Raw genomic sequence first — 17,419 nt, forward strand, 5'->3', positions numbered from 1 at the left:
CACTTTACGCCTATGTCTTAGATTAGAAATTGGGTTGCATTTCCTATATATAAAGAATACAATATTCCTGGAGCATATTTTCTGACCTTCATGATCATTGTTCTTCAGGGTTCTAATCCCTTGAAGAAATATTGAACCTTTGGATGAAATTGCTGCGTTTAATGAACTCCACTCCACGGCCCGCTCTGGTTATCACAGGCAAATCTGATCAATAAACCTCTTATTAAAGTCCTCGAGTCTCTCTGTGTCCAGATGTGATAATCTACAGGGCAGAGCAAACGCTGTGTGTAAATTCTGTTCATGTACAGTAACAAATGTGAATTCCAGGGGGAATGTTGCGCAGGCCCTTAATATATCTTTTAAAAAAAAGTGTGGCAAGTTTTGGTGGGGGGGGGGGGGGTGGGGGCGGGGAATGCAGTCCTTTTCAGTGCTAGTGCCATCAGTCAAACACTGTGCGGGTAACGGTTTGCTGAATTCACCAATCATACCGCTTCGACGGATGCATGTCTGCCTGCCCAGTTCTCCCATTGAATACTAACAGCTTAAATATTTATGTGTCCAACTAATTATTAAATAAAACTGACCATGTACGTGTTTTAAGATTCCTAGCATGTCCACCTTTTGTTGAAATTTTCTATTTGAAACCCCAGGAATAGTGCTGACAAGTGCCAAAACAGTTAATTTCACTGCTAGTGTTTCCCTCAGGGAAAACTAGAAAATGTATCCTTGTAATAAAGTCATGGCGATAGCTGCAAAACAAAGCGGATCGGAGGGATTTTTCTTTAGTTTCTTTAGTATTTTCAATTCCCTCACCTTGCTTTTCCCTCTTCTAAGGCATTTTTTCTTCAACAATATATCTTCAGATACCTTAGTCAAAGACAGATGAAGCCTTTTGTTCAACACCATTCCTTGTTTTAAGATGGATGTAGGTGAGAAAATGGCAAGCGTCACTAATAGATCCATAGGCAACAAGGCCCCAAATTTACTCAAAGTTACTGCTGAACTCCCACCATAACTCTGGCAGCACCTCCGTCTGCCTCTTACAAGAGCAGTGATACCAAAAGGGGTGAAACTTCGAGTTCCCACTTCCCTGTCTCAAAGTGGGGGCCGGAAAACCAAATAAGGAGAGGTGTACCAGCCTTCAGATGAGTGCAAATGGGCCCCGTGAAGGGGGAGGGGGACCAGGTGAGCGGAGATGCTGGACACCCAAAGAACAGGTTAGATATTTAACAAAATAATTGGAGTAGCCTTCTTATAATAAGGGGCAGAGAGGGAGCCGGAGAGTGTGGGAGGGTGGGGGGGAGGGGGGGGGGGGGGTGCGGGGGGAGTGAATTCGGCACACCTCCAATTATTGGCAGTCATTCAACTTTCTGACTGCATTGGGCAGGCAGGCACACACGATGTACCTATAGTGGCACAAATGCTTACCAACCCCATTTGGATGTGGTGTCCTCCCACTGATCCTGCAAATTCCAACAGGGACAGTGCAGGAGGGCATCAGCGGGCATGATCCCAGCGTAATCGGCAGGAGTGCAGCCTGCAGATTTTCAGAGTCCTTTACGTGATCTTTGATGTGCCTCAATAATTCCGAGACTCGAAGGTAGCAGAACAAAACAAGGCTTTTATTAACTTAGAACGAAACACGTAAGCGAGAGAGATGTCGTCCTTCTGGAGATTGGGGCTAGACTGAAGCTAGCTTACAAACGGGGCCAGGTATGGGCGGAGCCCTACACACAGCACATTCCAGCACATTCCAGTACACAATACAATGAGGTCTGGGGGAAGGGAAATGACACTGAAACCGATCTCAGTCACAGGCAGTGATGAATGGAAATATTTCATCACAATCTTTTTATGTAAGTGCACGCCTTGGAGCTGTGTCTCCCTGCAGTCATCTAAAAATACAATAGAATTGACTGACCATGAAGAGTGTCAGGCTGCTGCCCACTTATAACTGGTTCAAGCAGCTTAACGCACCTCAGAACCTGCAGCTTTCTTGGAAAAAGCCCCAGATCCTTTCTCAACAGGATAGTTTTCAATCAATTATATTTTCCACACACATACTTTAAATCTATGCCCCTTGGTTATTGACCTCTCTGCTAAACAACAACAACATTTTATTTATATTGCACCTTTAACATAGTAAAACTTCCAAAGGCGCTTCACAGGCGTATTATAAGACAACATTTTTTTTGACACAGAGCCACATAAGGAGAAATTAGGGCAGGTGACCAAAAGCTTGGTCAAAGAGGTAGGCTTTAAGGAGCATCTTAAAGGAGGAAAGAGAGGGAGAGAGGCAGAGTGGTTTAGGCAGGGAATTCCAGAGCTTAGGGCCCAGGCAACACAAGGCACGGCCACCAATGGTTGAGCGATTATAATCAGGGATGCTCAAGAGGGCAGAATTAGAGGAGCGCAGATAGCTTGGGGGGGTTGTGGGGCTGAAGCAGATTACAGAGATAGGGAGGGGCGAGGCCATGGAGGGATTTGAAAACAAGGATGAGAATTTTGAAATCGAGGCATTGCATATAGCTCCTTTCTATCCACTCTATCTAGGCCTCTCATAATTTTATACACCTCAATTAAGTCTCCTCTCAGCCTCCTCTGTTCCAAAGGAAACAACTCCTCATAGCTAAAATTCTCCATTCCTGGCAACATCCTTGTAAATCTCCTTTGTACCCTCTCTAGTGCAATCTAGCTTTCCTGTAATTTGGTTACCAGAACTGTACGCAGTACTCTAGCTGCTGCCTAACTAGTGTTTTATACAGTTCAAGCAAACCTCCCTGCTCTTATATTCTATGCCTCAACTAATAAAGGAAAGTATCCCGTATGCCTTCTTAACCACCTTATCTACCTGTTCTGCTACCTTCAAGGATCTGTGGACATGCACTCCAAGGTCTCTCTGTTCCTCTACACTTCTCAGTATCCTACCTTGCCTTGTTAGCCCTCCCAAAATGCTTCACCTCACACTTCTCCCGATTGAATTCCATTTGCCACTTTTCTGCCCACCTGACCAGTCCATTGATATCTTCCTGCAGTCTACAACTTTCTTCCTCACTCTCAACCACACGGCCAATTTTTGTATCATCTGCAAACTTCTTAATCATGCCCCTTACATTGAAGTCTAAATCATTGATACATATCACAAAAAGCAAGGGACCTAATACTGAGCCCTGCGGAACCTCACTGGAAACAGCCTTCCAGTCACAAAAACAGCCATCGACCGTTACCCTTTGCTTCATGCCACTGAGCCAATTTTGGATTCAACTTGCCACTTTCCCTTAGATCCAATGGGCTTTTACTTTTCTGACCAGTTTGCCATGTGGGACCTTGTTAAAAGCTTTGCTAAAATCCATATCGACTATATAAAACGCAGTACCCTCATCAACCCTCCTCAAAAAATACAATCAAGTTAGTAAGGCATGACCTTCTCTTAACAAATCCATGCTGATTGTCCTTGATTAATCCATGCCTTTCTAAATTATGATAAATACAGTCCCTCAGAATTTTTTCCAATAATTTGCCCACCACTGAGGTTAGGCTGACTGGCCTATAATCACTCGGTCTATCCCTTTCTCCCTTTTTAAAAAATGGTACAATGTTAGCAGTCCTCCAGTCATCTGGCACCACAACTGTAGCCAGAGAGGATTGGAAAATGATAGTCAGAGCCTCTGCTATTTCCTCCCTTGCTTCTCTTAACAATTATTGTAATGGTTTAATTTGAGGAACTGGCTCAATTGAAGCTGTGATGAAATACAATGTAAGAGAATCAGTCAGGTAATACTTGCCTTGTTGTAGTCGAGTCCCTGGAACAGCCTTTCGAAGGAAAGAAAATCTGAAGATATAGAAATAAAGCACAACTTTATGGAATTTAAAATCTCAATTCTGATGTTACACAATTAGTGAAACTGTAAGTATACTCTTCCCAGCATGCATTCATATTAAACAAATGTTTAACAATCCCAGTAATTCAGTTAGATAAAGACATGGACCCTCAAAGCTAAGCAATTTTTTGATTCCGATGCACTCCATCCATTGCTAACGTATCTGTAATCCTTTTTTTTAATCTGACCTTCAAAACTTGCAACTAACTCTCACTGTTAAAAGCACTGACTCATAAATTGTATCTGCTGCTGAGCTGGCCATTAATACTGTTGTCATATGTCTCCACCAAATGCAGAGCGGAAAGTGGATCACCTTCGAAGCAGTAAAGCTCAGCAGTGACAGAAGAGCCAAAGATCTGTCCCATTATTCAGAAAACTGCCAGGGCTCAATAATGTGGAGATTCTCACAGCTCTCCTTCCTGTCCTTTGACATTCCAGGTAAAGGCTATTTTGGACGAGGTAGTGGAGAAGTTACCAGAGGAGTTTAACGTCTCAGAACTGATGAGCAAGGCGGAGGAGCGGACACCTTACATTGTGGTGGCTTTTCAGGAGTGCGAGCGAATGAATGCTCTTACATCGGAGATAAGGCGCTCACTTAAGGAGCTGGACTTGGGATTGAAGGTATGTTGTAAAACATCCCATAGGCTAAATCAAACTATTTGGTATTTATTTGGGGAAAAATAAGAGCAGATTTATGAAAATTATCAATTTCTTGAGGGTCTAGTAAGTCTGGGATTACTGAGAGAAAACTCTGAACAATAATCCATTAATATAACTGTTACTGCTTGAATTATCAATTACTATACGTAGGTATGAGGGGCGAGTTGGCTAAGGTACATTGGGAAACTACATTAAAAGGTATGGCAGTGGACGAGCAATGGCTAGTATTAAAAAAATTAATACATAATTTACAACAAATATACATTCATTTAAGGCACAAAAACCCCACAGGAAAACTGTGGCTAACAAGAGAAGTTAAAGATAGTATTAGATCAAAGGAAGGGCCTTGTAATGTTGCCAAAAAAGAGTAGTAAGCCTGAGGATTGGGAGGATTTTAGAATTCAGCAAAGGAGGACCAAGAAATTGATAAAGAAAGGGAAAATAAAATATGAGAGTAAACTAACGAGAGACATAAAAACAAATGGTAAAAGCTTCTATAGATATATAAAAAAGAAAAGATTAGCAAAAGTGAATGTGGGTCCCTTGCAGGATGAGACAGGAGAAATTATAATGGGGAATAAGGAAATGGCAGAGAAATTAAACAAATACTTTGGGGGATAAATTGGGTGTAGCCCCTTTTGGGGCGCTAACATCGCCAGGGCGCTAATTTTAGCACCCCAATAAAGTTAGTGCCCCTCCACTGGAAATTCAGTAGTAGCACCCCAAGCAGGAAGTGGACTGTTACTGGAAGCACTCCACATCCTTCTTGGGACGCTACTACTGAAGATCGCGGCACTACGTGCAACAGCACCACACGTGGTGGCACGTAGCACCGCGTCATTGCAGGCCTCCTCCTCTGATTAAAGGGGAGGGTCCTAGCGCTGCATGCACCAGGGCCCTGCTAGACCACCGGGGAGCGGGGTGCCGTGAAAACAGCCCGGCACTCGAGAGGGGTGCCGGGCTGAGCGCTCAAGTCCGGCACTCCAAGAAAAAAAAGGGAAAGGGGGCAGGTGCTGGCAGTCGGCCAAAATAAAAATGGCCGCCCAACACCTGCCCTTTAAGTAGCGCCGCCACTGCTGCAAAAATCGCCCCCTGACCCTGTTGGACATATCGTCCGGCAATAGGTCGGGGGGCACAAGGGATGTTTGTGGTCGGGGTGCAAACGGGGCGCTGTGCACGGTGATGACGTCATTGCCGGTGACGCAGCGGGGCACTACCAGCTACCGCCGTCAAAAATTTTGCAGGAGGCGATAGCGGTGCCGCACCCGGGTGCTAGGGGATTTGCGCCTCGTTAGCTAACGAGAGGTATAAATCAACGCAATTTTTTCTCCTGTGTGTCTGTCTTCACGGAAGAAGATGCAAAAAACTTCTCGGAAATAGTGGAGAACCAAGGCTTTAGCGAGAATGAGGAACTGAAAGAAATTAGTATTAGTAAAAAATAGTACTGGAGAAATTAATGGGAATGAAAGCCGATAAATCCCCTGGACCTGATGGCCTACATCCTAGGGTTTTGAACGAGGTGGCTATAGAGATAGTGGATGCTTTAGTTGTCATTTTCCAAAATTCCATAGATTCTAGAATGGTTCCCTTGGATTGGAAGGTAGCAAATGTAACCCCACTGTTTAAGAAAGGAGGGAGAGAGAAAATGGGGAACTACAGACCAGTTAGCCTGATATCCGTAGTAGGAAAAATGCTAGAATCTATTATTAAGGACGTGGTAACAGAGCACTTAGAAAATAATAATAGGATTGGGCAGAGTCAACATGGATTTATGAAAGGGAAATCGAGTTTGACGAATCTGTTACAGTTTTTTGAGGTTGTAACTTGCAGAATAGATAAGGGGGAACCAGTAGATGTGGTGTATTTGGATTTTCAGAAGACATTCGACAAGGTGCCACACGAGGTTATAAAACAAAATTAGGGCTCATGGGATTGGGGGTACATACTCCAGTAGCATGGATTGAGGATTGGTTAATGGACAGAAAACAGAGAGTAGGAATAAACGGGTCATTTTCGGGTTGGCAGGCTGTAACTAGTGGGGTACCACAAGGATCAGTGCTTGGACCTCAGCTATTCACAATCTACATAAATGATTTGGATGAGGGGACCAAATATAATATATCCAAGTTTGCTGATGATACAAAGCTAGGTGGGAATATAAGTTGTGAGGAGGATGCAAAGAGACTTCAAGGGGATATAGACAAACTAAGTGATCAAATCAACAAATCAACTTTTTTATTGTCATTGTTAGTGCACAAGTGCAGAACAACGAAATGTAGGCTTGCGGCTCCCAAGAGTGTACATTTGGATTAAGACATTTAAACATTCAGCATACATTTGGCTTGTAGTATATTAACATAACATAACCATAATAAAGTGCATTGGCAGATGTGCAGGCTTTAGAGTTTGTTTGTGGAGTTCAGTAGGATGACAGCCCTGGGAAAGAAGCTGTTCCTAAATCTGGTCGTACGGGTGCGAATGCATTTGTAGCGTCTCCCAGATGGCAGGAGGGCGAACAGACTATGGCTGGGGTGGGTAGGGTCTTTGATGATGGACCGTGACCTCCGTAGACAGCGTTTCTGGTATATGTGCTCTATGGTTGGTAGCCAGGTGCCGGTAATGCGTTGGGCAGTTTTGACTACCCGCTGCAGGACTTTCCGGTCATAGTAGCTACAGCTGCCATACCATACTGTGATACAGTTTGTCAGGATGCTCTCTATAGTGCAGCGGTAAAAGTTAGAGAGGATCAGGGGTGACAGGTTACATCCCTTCAGCCTCCTTAGGAAATATAGGCGCTGCTGGGCCTTCTTCACCAGAGAGGAGGTATTGAGGGACCAGGAGAGGTCTTCCGTGATGTGGACTCCGAGGAACTTAAAGCTGTCCACCCTTTCCACCACAGCCCCATTGATGTGGATGGGGGTGTGACTTCCGCCTTTGGACTTCCTGAAGTCCACAATGATTTCTTTGGTTTTCTTGATGTTAAGGGCCAGGTTGTTATCGGCGCACCACTTCACGAGATGCTGGACCTCCTCCCTGTAGGCTGACTCATCGTTGTTGGTGATCTGGCCTACTACCGTGGTGTCATCCGCAAACTTGATGATGGTGTTGGAACCATGAACAGCCACACAGTCGTGGGTGAAGAGGGAGTAGAGGAGGGGGCTCAGCACACATCCTTGTGGGGCCCCCGTGTTCAGGGTCAGGGGGGGGAGGTGTGGTTACCTAATTTGACAGACTGGGGTCTGTTTGTTAGGAAGTCCAGGGTCCAGTTGCAGAGGGAAGTGTTCAGGCCAAGAGTTTGGAGTTTGGTGGCCAGCTTGTTGGGGACGATAGTGTTGAATGCTGAGCTGTAGTCTATAAACAACATTCTGATGTAGGTCTCCTTACCATCTAGGTGGTTCAGTGCCGAGTGTAGAGCAGTTGTGATTGCATCCTCCGTTGATCTGTTTGCACGATAGGCAAACTGGTGTTGGTCAAGAGAGGCGGGAACACTGGCTTTGATGTGGGCTAAGACCAGTCTCTCGAAACACTTCATTATGATGGGTGTGAGTGCGACAGGTCGATAGTCGTTCAGGCACGTCACAGCCATTTGTTTTGGCACAGGAATAATGGTAGCGGTCTTGAAGCATGTAGGGACTACTGCCTGGGCCAATGACAGATTGAAGATGGCGGTGAAGACATCAGCCAGCTGATCAGCACATTCCTTGAGTACCCGTCCAGGGATGCTATCCGGTCCAGCAGCCTTTCGTGTGTTCACTCCGCGTAGAACACCCCTTACGTCGGAGGTCGACAGAGTGAGCACCTGGTCTTCCGGGGGTGGCAAGGCTTTGGTAGCCGGCTCCCTGTTGTCCCTGTCGAAGCGAGCGTAGAAGTTGTTAAGCTCCTCCGGAAGGGAGGCATCGCTAACCGGGGGGGCTGGTGTTTTTGCCCTTGTAGTCAGTGATGGACTGGATGACTTGCCACATGCGCCGGGGGTCCGAGTTGTTGTGGAAGTGATCCTCTATCTGCAGTGTCTGTTTCCTTTTGGCAGTCCTGATACCCTTTTTTAGGTTGGTCCTAGCTGCACTGTAAGCCGCCGCGTCGCCAGATTTAAATGCTGCGTCGCGTGCTTTCAACAGTGAGCGGACCTCTCTGTTCATCCAGGGTTTCTGGTTGGGGTATGTCCTGATATTTTTATGGGTCGTGACGACCTCGACGCATCTGTTGATGTAGAATAGCACTGTGGAAGCGTATTCCTCGATGTCATTTTGGGCAAACATGCCCCAATCAGTGCGTTCGAAGCAATCCTGAAGCTCCGATACTGCCCCCTCTGCCCACACTTTCACTGCTCTCACTGATGTTCTCCCTCTTTTGATGAGCGGTTTGTATGCTGGGGCTAGTAACAGCTAGAGGTGGTCAGACTTACCAAGGTGGGGGCAGGGAATGGCCTTATAAGCGTCTACAATGCTCGTGTAGACTTGATCCAGTGTGTTCTCCCCTCTTGTGGGGCAGGAAACATTCTGGTGGAATTTCGGTAGTACAGTTTTTAGGTTTATGTGATTGAAGTCCCCCGCGACGATAAAAGCTCCGTCTGGGTGCGCAGTTTGTTGTTCGCTGATGGCCCTGTAGAGGTCCTTCAGTGCTAGTTTGGCATTAGCGTGTGGTGGGATGTAGACCGCAGTGATGATAACAGCTGTGAATTCCCGAGGCAGGTAGAAGGGTCTGCACCTTACCATGAGGAATTCCAAATCAGCCGAGCAGGATCTATCGATTAAGTGAGTGGGCAAGAACATAGCAAGTGGAATATAATGTGGAGAAATATGAAGTTATCCACTTTGGTAGGAAAAATAGAAAAGCAGAGTAGTTTTTAAATGGTGAGAGATTGGGAAATGTTGGTGTTCAGAGGGACCTGGGTGTCCTTGTACATGAATCACTGAAAGTTAACATGCAAATATAGCAAGCAATTAGGAAAGCAAATGGTATGTTGGCCTTTATTACAAGAGGATTTGAGAATAAGAGTAAAGACATCTTACTGCAATTATATAGAGCCCTGGTGAGACCACAGCTGGAGTATTGTGTACAGTTTTGGTCTCCTTAGCTAAGGAAGGATATACTTGCCACAGAGGGAGTGTAACAAAGGTTCACCAGACTGATTCCTGGGATGGGGGGATTGTCCTATGAGGAGAGATTGAGTAGACTAGGCCTATATTCTCTGAAGTTTAGAAGAATGAGAGGTGATCTCATTGAAACATATAAAATTCTTACAGGGCTTGACAGGGTAGATGCCGGGTGGATGTTTCCCCTGGCTGGGGAGTCTAGAACCAGGGGTCACAGTCTCAGAATAAGGGGTCGGCCATTTAGGATCGAGATGAGGAGAAATTTCTTCACTCAGAGGGTGGTGAATCTTTGGAATTCTCTACCCTAGAGGGCTGTGGAGGCTCAGTCATTGAGTATATTCAAGACAGAGATTGATAGATTTTTGGATATTAAGGGAATCAAGGGATATGGGGATAGTGCAGGAAAGTGAAGTTGAGGTAGAAGATCAGCCATGATCTTATTGAATGGTGGAGCAGACTCGAAGGACAAAATGGCTGACTCCTGCTCCTATTTCTTATGTTCTTATACAGCATTTTTCTTGCAATGGAAGAATTTTTAAAAGTGTACAGTGCATGCATGTGTTTACAAAGAAAGAACTTACATTTATATAGCATTTTCATGACTTCAGGATGTACCAAACAACTTTATATTGAATTAATTACTTTCCAATTATAGTCACCGTTATATAGATCAACACGGCAGTCAATTTGTGCACAGCAAGGTCCCACAAATAGTAAGGAGAGAAATGACGAGTTAATCTGATTTGAGGGATAAATTTTACCAGGACACCAGGACAACTTGCCCTGGTCTTCTTCAAATCGTGCCATAGATCTTCCATTTCCACCTTAGCAGGTAGATGGAGCCTTGGTTTAACAGCCCATTTTAAAGATGGCACTTCCGACAATGCAGCACTCCCTCAGCAATGCTGAATACCTGCAACTTCCAAGGCGAGAGTGCTAAGCTGAAACTCATGTATAATACACTTTTTGATTTGTGTTAAAAGCCACTTGTGGTGCTTAAAAAACTATAAACCATTTGCGATGCGTTTGGCTGTGTTTGGACCCCAGCCAGGCAGAATCACGTCTGCATTGCTTGGCTCCTGCCTGGCTCTTGTTTAGGAGACAACTATGTATTTGTCCAGATACATACAGGGACAGTTAGAAATATAAATGTTTAGAGAGTGCAGGAGGCTGATTTGCAGAGGAGTTGAGAGGTGTATAATGGACGGCTGATGAATATCGCCTGTTTTACACTAAACAAAATCAAAACAAATACTCACACTTAATGTTCTTAATTAATCATAAAACCAATTTCTCATATCATTGTAGACATGAACCTGATGCTCTGGGTCAATCGCTTTCACTAAATTTTTCCTCACTACTGCTTATTCTACTTAGGGAGAACTGACCATGACTAGTGAAATGGAGAATCTGCAAAATGCCATCTTCTTTGATCAAGTACCAGAATCTTGGAATAAACGAGCCTACCCGTCAATGGCTGGACTAGCCAACTGGTTTGTTGACCTCCTTAGCCGTATTAAGGAACTGGAAACCTGGACATCTGACTTTGCCCTCCCTTCTGCAGTGTGGCTTGCTGGCTTTTTCAACCCACAGTCTTTCCTCACGGCCATCATGCAGTCTATGGCCAGGAGGAATGAATGGCCTTTAGACAAGATGTGTCTTCAGTGTGATGTTACAAAGAAACACCGCGAGGATTGTAGCAGCCCGCCTCGTGAAGGTGCCTACGTACATGGTCTGTTCATGGAGGGTGCACGCTGGGATTCTCAGGTACTCAACAGATTTTCTCTCATTGGGTCTGATCAAGATCGAAAACTCTTCAATTTTTGTGAACAGATGAGTAGGTTAGGAACTAAATCCAGTCTATTTGGAAGTTCAAGCCCTTAATTAAAGTGACTGAGATCACTTCGGTCATTGCAGAATGGTGCTGGTGGGCTGAATATACAGGAATCATAACAGGAACCCGTTTAAAAGAAGCAACATCGCTTCTGGGCATTTTAATATTTTAATACAGTTGCTTTCTCAATTCTAAATTTTCTTCATCAGATTGATCAAAGCAGAGGCAACATTTTGGAAGGTTTAATGTAATGCAAGTGTAAATGTTATTTATACTTCTTTCTCGCACTGCTACATACAGCAATCAAAAAAACTACAGCAATCCTTGAAACACTGTGAAATTGTCTCTCGGGTGCCTGTTTTCTGCCTTGTTTCTGACATTGCTTTCTGATGTCAAACACGGGTGAAGTACAGCACTCTTCTTAAAATGCACAGCTCCCACTCCCTCGAGATACAGTTTGAGAGTTACAAAACTGGTTACTCAATATTTATCCCTGTTCATATCTTTTTAGCAATTTGCTGCCGGATATAAATGAAAAAACAAAAAATTAGGGTGAAATTTCTGCAGAAGTCAACAAGCAAAATGAATTCTCAACTATCCATTGGCCGCGCCACTCAGCATCCACTGCTATGCTCGTTTCAGCATATTCTAATTAATTTTCTAGCAAATTGTAGCGTGAATATATATTTCGAGCGCGATAATTTATTGACTGGCCTGTTTGATGGACCATCCATTCATGTGATAAAAAGCTCATGTTCCACCCAGCTCTTTGGGTGTCGGGTCCGTGGCTTACTTGTACAGGTTCCTTTTTGGCGGATAAACAGAAAGGACAAAATAGGTGACAGGATCTCAAGTTTCAATCTATATGCTCCAGCTTGATGCATCAAGTGGACTATACGACGCACTGCTCTGCCAATCTATCAGTACAGCTACCTTTCGAACAATGAGATGTTAATAAGTCAAGCTCTGCATCTAAATCATAAATAGCAATGGAGTGTAGAACATAAAGAAGTCTAGGGAACATGGTAGATGTTCCCCTAAATGATACACAACACAAGAATCCAAACAAGGGGCTCCGGTAACATCATAAGCTATGAAACCAATGCCAAATAGTCTATGGATGTGAACTGAGCTCTAGAGTTGCTGCTGTGCCTCGAATTTACTTATTGTGTATGTGCTGTGTGTTAATCTGAGATGTGTTCAAGGGGCAGGGTCAGTGGCAAGGCTTGGAAGCTAAGCAGAGCCAGGCCTGGTTAGTACCTGGAGGGGTGACCATCAGTGGAAGACCAGGTGCAGAAGGTCACGGAAGGAACCCCGAGGAGGGGTGGTTGGTGAGAAGGTCACGGAAGGAGCCCCGGGAGGGGTGGCTGGTGAGCAGGCCCGGGCGTTGGGCTGAAGATTGTCGGACAGGAGGAATGGTGGAAATGGAATGGCGGCGCGCACAGACGCAGCGGCTTTGCTTCTCCCAGGACGGTGCTATTTACGTTTAATGTTAATGTTATTTGTACTGGACTCATGGGAGCTTGCAAGATCACATTTCGTTGTTCATGTACTTGTGCATTGTACACTGACAATAAAAGTTGAATTATTATCATTATTTATGGCCAGGATTCTCCGCTTCGGGGCGGAGTTCTTGCAGAGCAGGACTTCTGCCCGACTCTCAATATCTGCCCCAACTCTGACCTACTTCCCTGGCTCGGGGGTTATCATGGTGTGTACAGCAGTGCTCCTGGGGGGAATCCCACCACCATGGGGGAGCCGACTCATACAAAGAGTAGAATGCCAACACTACTGCTGCAGACCTAAAGTGGTAGAAGCACCCGAAGATCAGAGGTGATGTCTCACTGAAGGCCTCAGCAGAGATGGTGATTTTGCCCATGGGGGCGCGTTGAAGGTGGGACTACTGCTTGGCGGGTTTTAGTCCCGCCTCCATCGACTTGTGGCCAACCCACGCTATTTTCCCTTGATTGATCTTGTTAAGCCCACCCAGCGGGCTTAGCAGGCCAATTAAGGGGAAGCCGATTACAGAGAACGTCAGCGTATGACGTTTCACCAATTTTTGACAGATGAATTGTCATCATTTGACAGCTTTGAGAAGCTGTCAATCACTGACATTCTCTGTTGTTTGGTGAGTTCTTGTATTCAAGACTCACAAACCCATTTTGTGAGCAGAAAGCAGATGGCTGTTACATCGGAGAATGCAGCAGGCATTCTGTCATCTCTGCCATGGAGATGCCGGAGCCTCCGGATCCCCAATGATTGAAGCCTGCAGGAAGAAACAAAGGTAAGTAAACTTTTTCTAACACTTTTCACTCACCTCACATACTTACCTCTCCACACTTGCACCCATCACTTACCTCCACAGTGCACTTTTGGACCCCCGCAGACCCACTGCTCGCCTCGGTGACCCTGGCGGGGTTTCCCAACATCGGGAAGTCCACACCTCAGCTGGAAAAATGGGGATAATCCTCTTAACTGCCTGTTAACTACCTGTTAACAGGCAGTTAAGTGGCTGTAATCCCCTCCCCGCCTCGAGGAGGCGGCTCCCAGCGCGGGTCGGGAACCCGCCTCCTGGGAAGATGGCACGGAGGCGGGTTGGGGGTGGGATGGGTACCCACCCCCAGGTTCTGCCATTTTCCCAGCAGTCCTGCCTCCCCAGGGCTGGCAAAATCTCCACCTATGGACTTCACCGGGTAAATGTTGGGGTCAAACTGGAGGGAGAGGCGGCCGCAACTCTGCTCCACAGGGGCACCTCAGGACCATTGCCACTACTTCCAGGGTCATTGTGTGGCACTAACACAGGCAGACAAGAGGAAAGTCACTGGTCAACCAGGGCCTGCCGCACCTTCCCCCCACCCCCCACTTCCCGACCACCATTTACTTGTGGCAGAGGCCAACAACATTCCTGGTGAGGGCAGGAGGAGGGAAATATGGGTTAGGCAGTGTCAGCAGCCTCTAGGTGCAGTGTTGGTGTGAAGAGGTTACACTTTGCACTGACACTGGGGTTATAGCATAAATGCAGCCTGAATCCAGAGTCAGAGCCTGACATGATACCCAAGCTAAGCGGTAGTTTCATTCTGCTTCACTTTGGAGTCGGTTTGGACCTTAACACCCAGTTTGAACTTCACAGTTTTAGTATCAGTGTGAAGCTCTGCACTGATGTTAAACTTGCTCTGAGAATTCACAGTAAATGAAAAGAGTTTGAAGGATTTAGTAGCAGGTCGGAGGGGCTTTGATCTGTGAAAAATAGATGGTGTTATTGGGCCTTTCTTATGCTTAAGATTGTTATGCTCGACGGGCAACAGCTGGCTTTTCCAGGACTGCATCCATCGGTGGAGTCAATTCTTCAGTTCTTAAACCTGGTCATTTATCTTGTATTTAAACAATGCAAACTGATGTGCCTCAATAAGTTCCGAGACTCGATGTTAGCGAAACAAAATAAGGCTTTTATTAACTTAGAAAGTGACACGTAAAAGAGAGAGATGTCTTCCTTCTGGAGGCTGAGGCCACACTGAGCCAGCTTACAAAAGGGGCCCAGGTATGGGCGGAGCCCTACACACAGCACATTCCAGCACATTCCAATACATAATACAATGAGGACTGGGGGAAGGGAAATGACACTGAGACCGACCACAGTCACAGGCAGTGATGAATGGAATATATTTCATCACATTCACCCCTTCTATAGATTTAGTCTGTTCGGGGGTTTGATAGTCCTCTGCGACCGACGTGGTGCCGCGGGTGTCGGCTGGGTGTCCCCGGTAGCCTCCTGGGTCTCTGCCGGGGGTGCCGCCAGGGTTGTTGAAGGGGTAGTTGGTGGGGGTGCCGTTGGTCGATGTTCTTCCGGGGGTGATGAAAGAGTAGTGGGTGGGTAAGGGTTGCTGTGATCGTTGAAAAGAGTAGTGGGTGGGTAAGAATTGCTGTGATCGTTGTCGCTGCTATTGCCGTGGTTGCTGTCGATGCCAGCTGGGGCGACGTCTTTTATGGACATGGTGTCCTCCCTTCCGTCGGCGTGCCGGACATATGCGTATTGAGGGTTGGCGTGGAGTAGGTGTACTGGCTCCACGAGAGGGTCCGTCTTGTGGCCCCTCACATGCCTTCGCACGAGTACCGGACCTGGGGTGGAGAGCCATGACGGCATGGATACACCTGAGGTGGATTTCCGGGGAAAGACAAACATACGTTCATGAGGCGTGGCATTAGTGGCCGTACACAATAGCGACCGTATCGAATGGAGCACATCCGAGAGGACTTCCTGCCAGCGGGAGATAGGGAGGCCCTTGGTCCTTAGAGCTAGAGTGACTGCTTTACACACTGTCCCGTTCTCTCGCTCCACCTGGCCGTTACCCTGGGGGTTGTAGCTGGTGGTACGGCTCGTGGCGATCCCCTTGGGCAGCATGTACTGGCGTAGCTCTTCACTCATGAAGGACGCCCCCCTATCCGTATGGATGTAGCTCGGCATACCGAACAGGCAGAACAGGCTGTTGAGGCATTTAATGACCGTGGCGCTGGTCATGTCTGGGCAGGGGAAGGCGAATGGGAACCGGGAGTATTCGTCCACAATGTTCAGGAAGTAAACATTGCGGTCGACGGATGGGAGGGGGCCCTTGAAATCTAAGCTGAGCCGCTCAAAGGGCCGTGTAGCTTTGATTAAGTGGGCTCTATCTGGGCGGTAGAACCGAGGCTTGCACTCAGCGCAAGTGCGGCAGTTCCTGGTCAGAGACCGAACTTCCTCAATCGAGTAGGGTAAGTTACGGGACTTTATGAAGTGGAACAGCCGCGTGACCCCTGGGTGGCAGAGGTCGTTGTGGAGGGTCTGTAGCCGATCCCCGGTGGCGCTGGCACACATCCCTCGTGAGAGGGCGTCAGGGGATTCGTTAAGGGCCCCTGGCCGGTAAATGATGTCGTACTCGAAGGTGGAGAGCTCGATCCGCCACCTAAGAATCTTATCATTTTTAATCTTCCCCCTCTGTTTATTGTTGAACATAAACGCTACCGACCGCTGGTCGGTAAGTAGGGTGAAGCGTTTGCCGGCTAGGTAGTGGCGCCAGTGGCGCACTGCCTCCACGATGGCTTGGGCCTCCTTTTCCACGGAGGAGTGTCTGATCTTGGGCCCTTGGAGGGTCCTCGAGAAGAAAGCTACGGGCCGCCCCGCCTGGTTGAGGGTGGCCGCCAAGGCGAAGTCAGACGCATCACTTTCCACTTGAAATGAAGTGTTCTCGTTCACTGCCTGTAGCGTGGCCCGCTCAATATCCTGCTTAATGCTTTTGAAGGCGGCGTGGGCCTCAGCAGAGAGCGGAAAAGAGAATGCGTTCAAGAGGGGGCGGGCTTTGTCGGAGTAGTTGGGGACCCATTGGGAATAATAAGAAAATAACCCCAGGCACCTTTTCAGGGCTTTGGGAGTGTTGGGCAGGGGCAGCTCCCGTAGGGGGCGCAATCGGTCGGGGTCTGGTCCGATTTCCCCATTCTCCACCACGCTGCCTAGTATGCAGAGGCGCGTGGTGTTGAAAACGCACTTGTCCTCGTTGTAGGTGAGGTTGAGTTTTTGTGCGGTTTCCAGGAACCTCTCGAGGTTCGAGTCGTGATCCTGCTGATTGTGGCCGCAGATGGTGACGTTGTCGAGGTAGGGGAAGGTTGCCTGCAAGTGGTGGTCATCGACCATGCGGTCCAGCTCCCTCTGGAAGACCGAGACCCCATTCGTCACCCCAAAGGGGACTCTGAGGAATTGGTAGAGGCGTCCGTTCGCCTCGAAGGCGGTGTACGGGCGGTCCTCTGGTCTGATAGGGAGCTGGTGGTACGCTGACTTGAGGTCGATGGTGGAGAACACCCGGTATTGGGCGATTTGGTTCACCATTTCTGATATGCGGGGTAGCGGGTAGGCGTCTAGTTGGGTGTACGTGTTGATCGTTTGACTATAGTCGATCACCATCCGTTTCTTCTCGCTACCCCTT

The 17,419-nt window shown here is 47.0% G+C and overlaps 1 protein-coding gene across 1 annotated transcript in view; it reads left to right on the forward strand.

Annotated features, from left to right (window-relative positions):
- LOC147102690 (dynein axonemal heavy chain 9-like) overlaps window positions 1-17,419 on the forward strand; it is a 394,408-nt gene that overhangs the window by 336,016 nt on the left and 40,973 nt on the right. The window contains exons 33-34 of the mRNA XM_085963406.1: window positions 4,320-4,502; window positions 11,012-11,401. Of these exons, the coding sequence (XP_085819532.1) occupies window positions 4,320-4,502; window positions 11,012-11,401 (573 nt within the window). The remainder of the gene's footprint in view (window positions 1-4,319; window positions 4,503-11,011; window positions 11,402-17,419) is intronic.

Source organism: Somniosus microcephalus, chromosome 21 (assembly GCF_052327205.1).
Source record: "Somniosus microcephalus isolate GS21.2 chromosome 21, FLI_Smic_1.0, whole genome shotgun sequence".
In the NCBI taxonomy this organism is placed as follows: domain Eukaryota; kingdom Metazoa; phylum Chordata; class Chondrichthyes; order Squaliformes; family Somniosidae; genus Somniosus; species Somniosus microcephalus.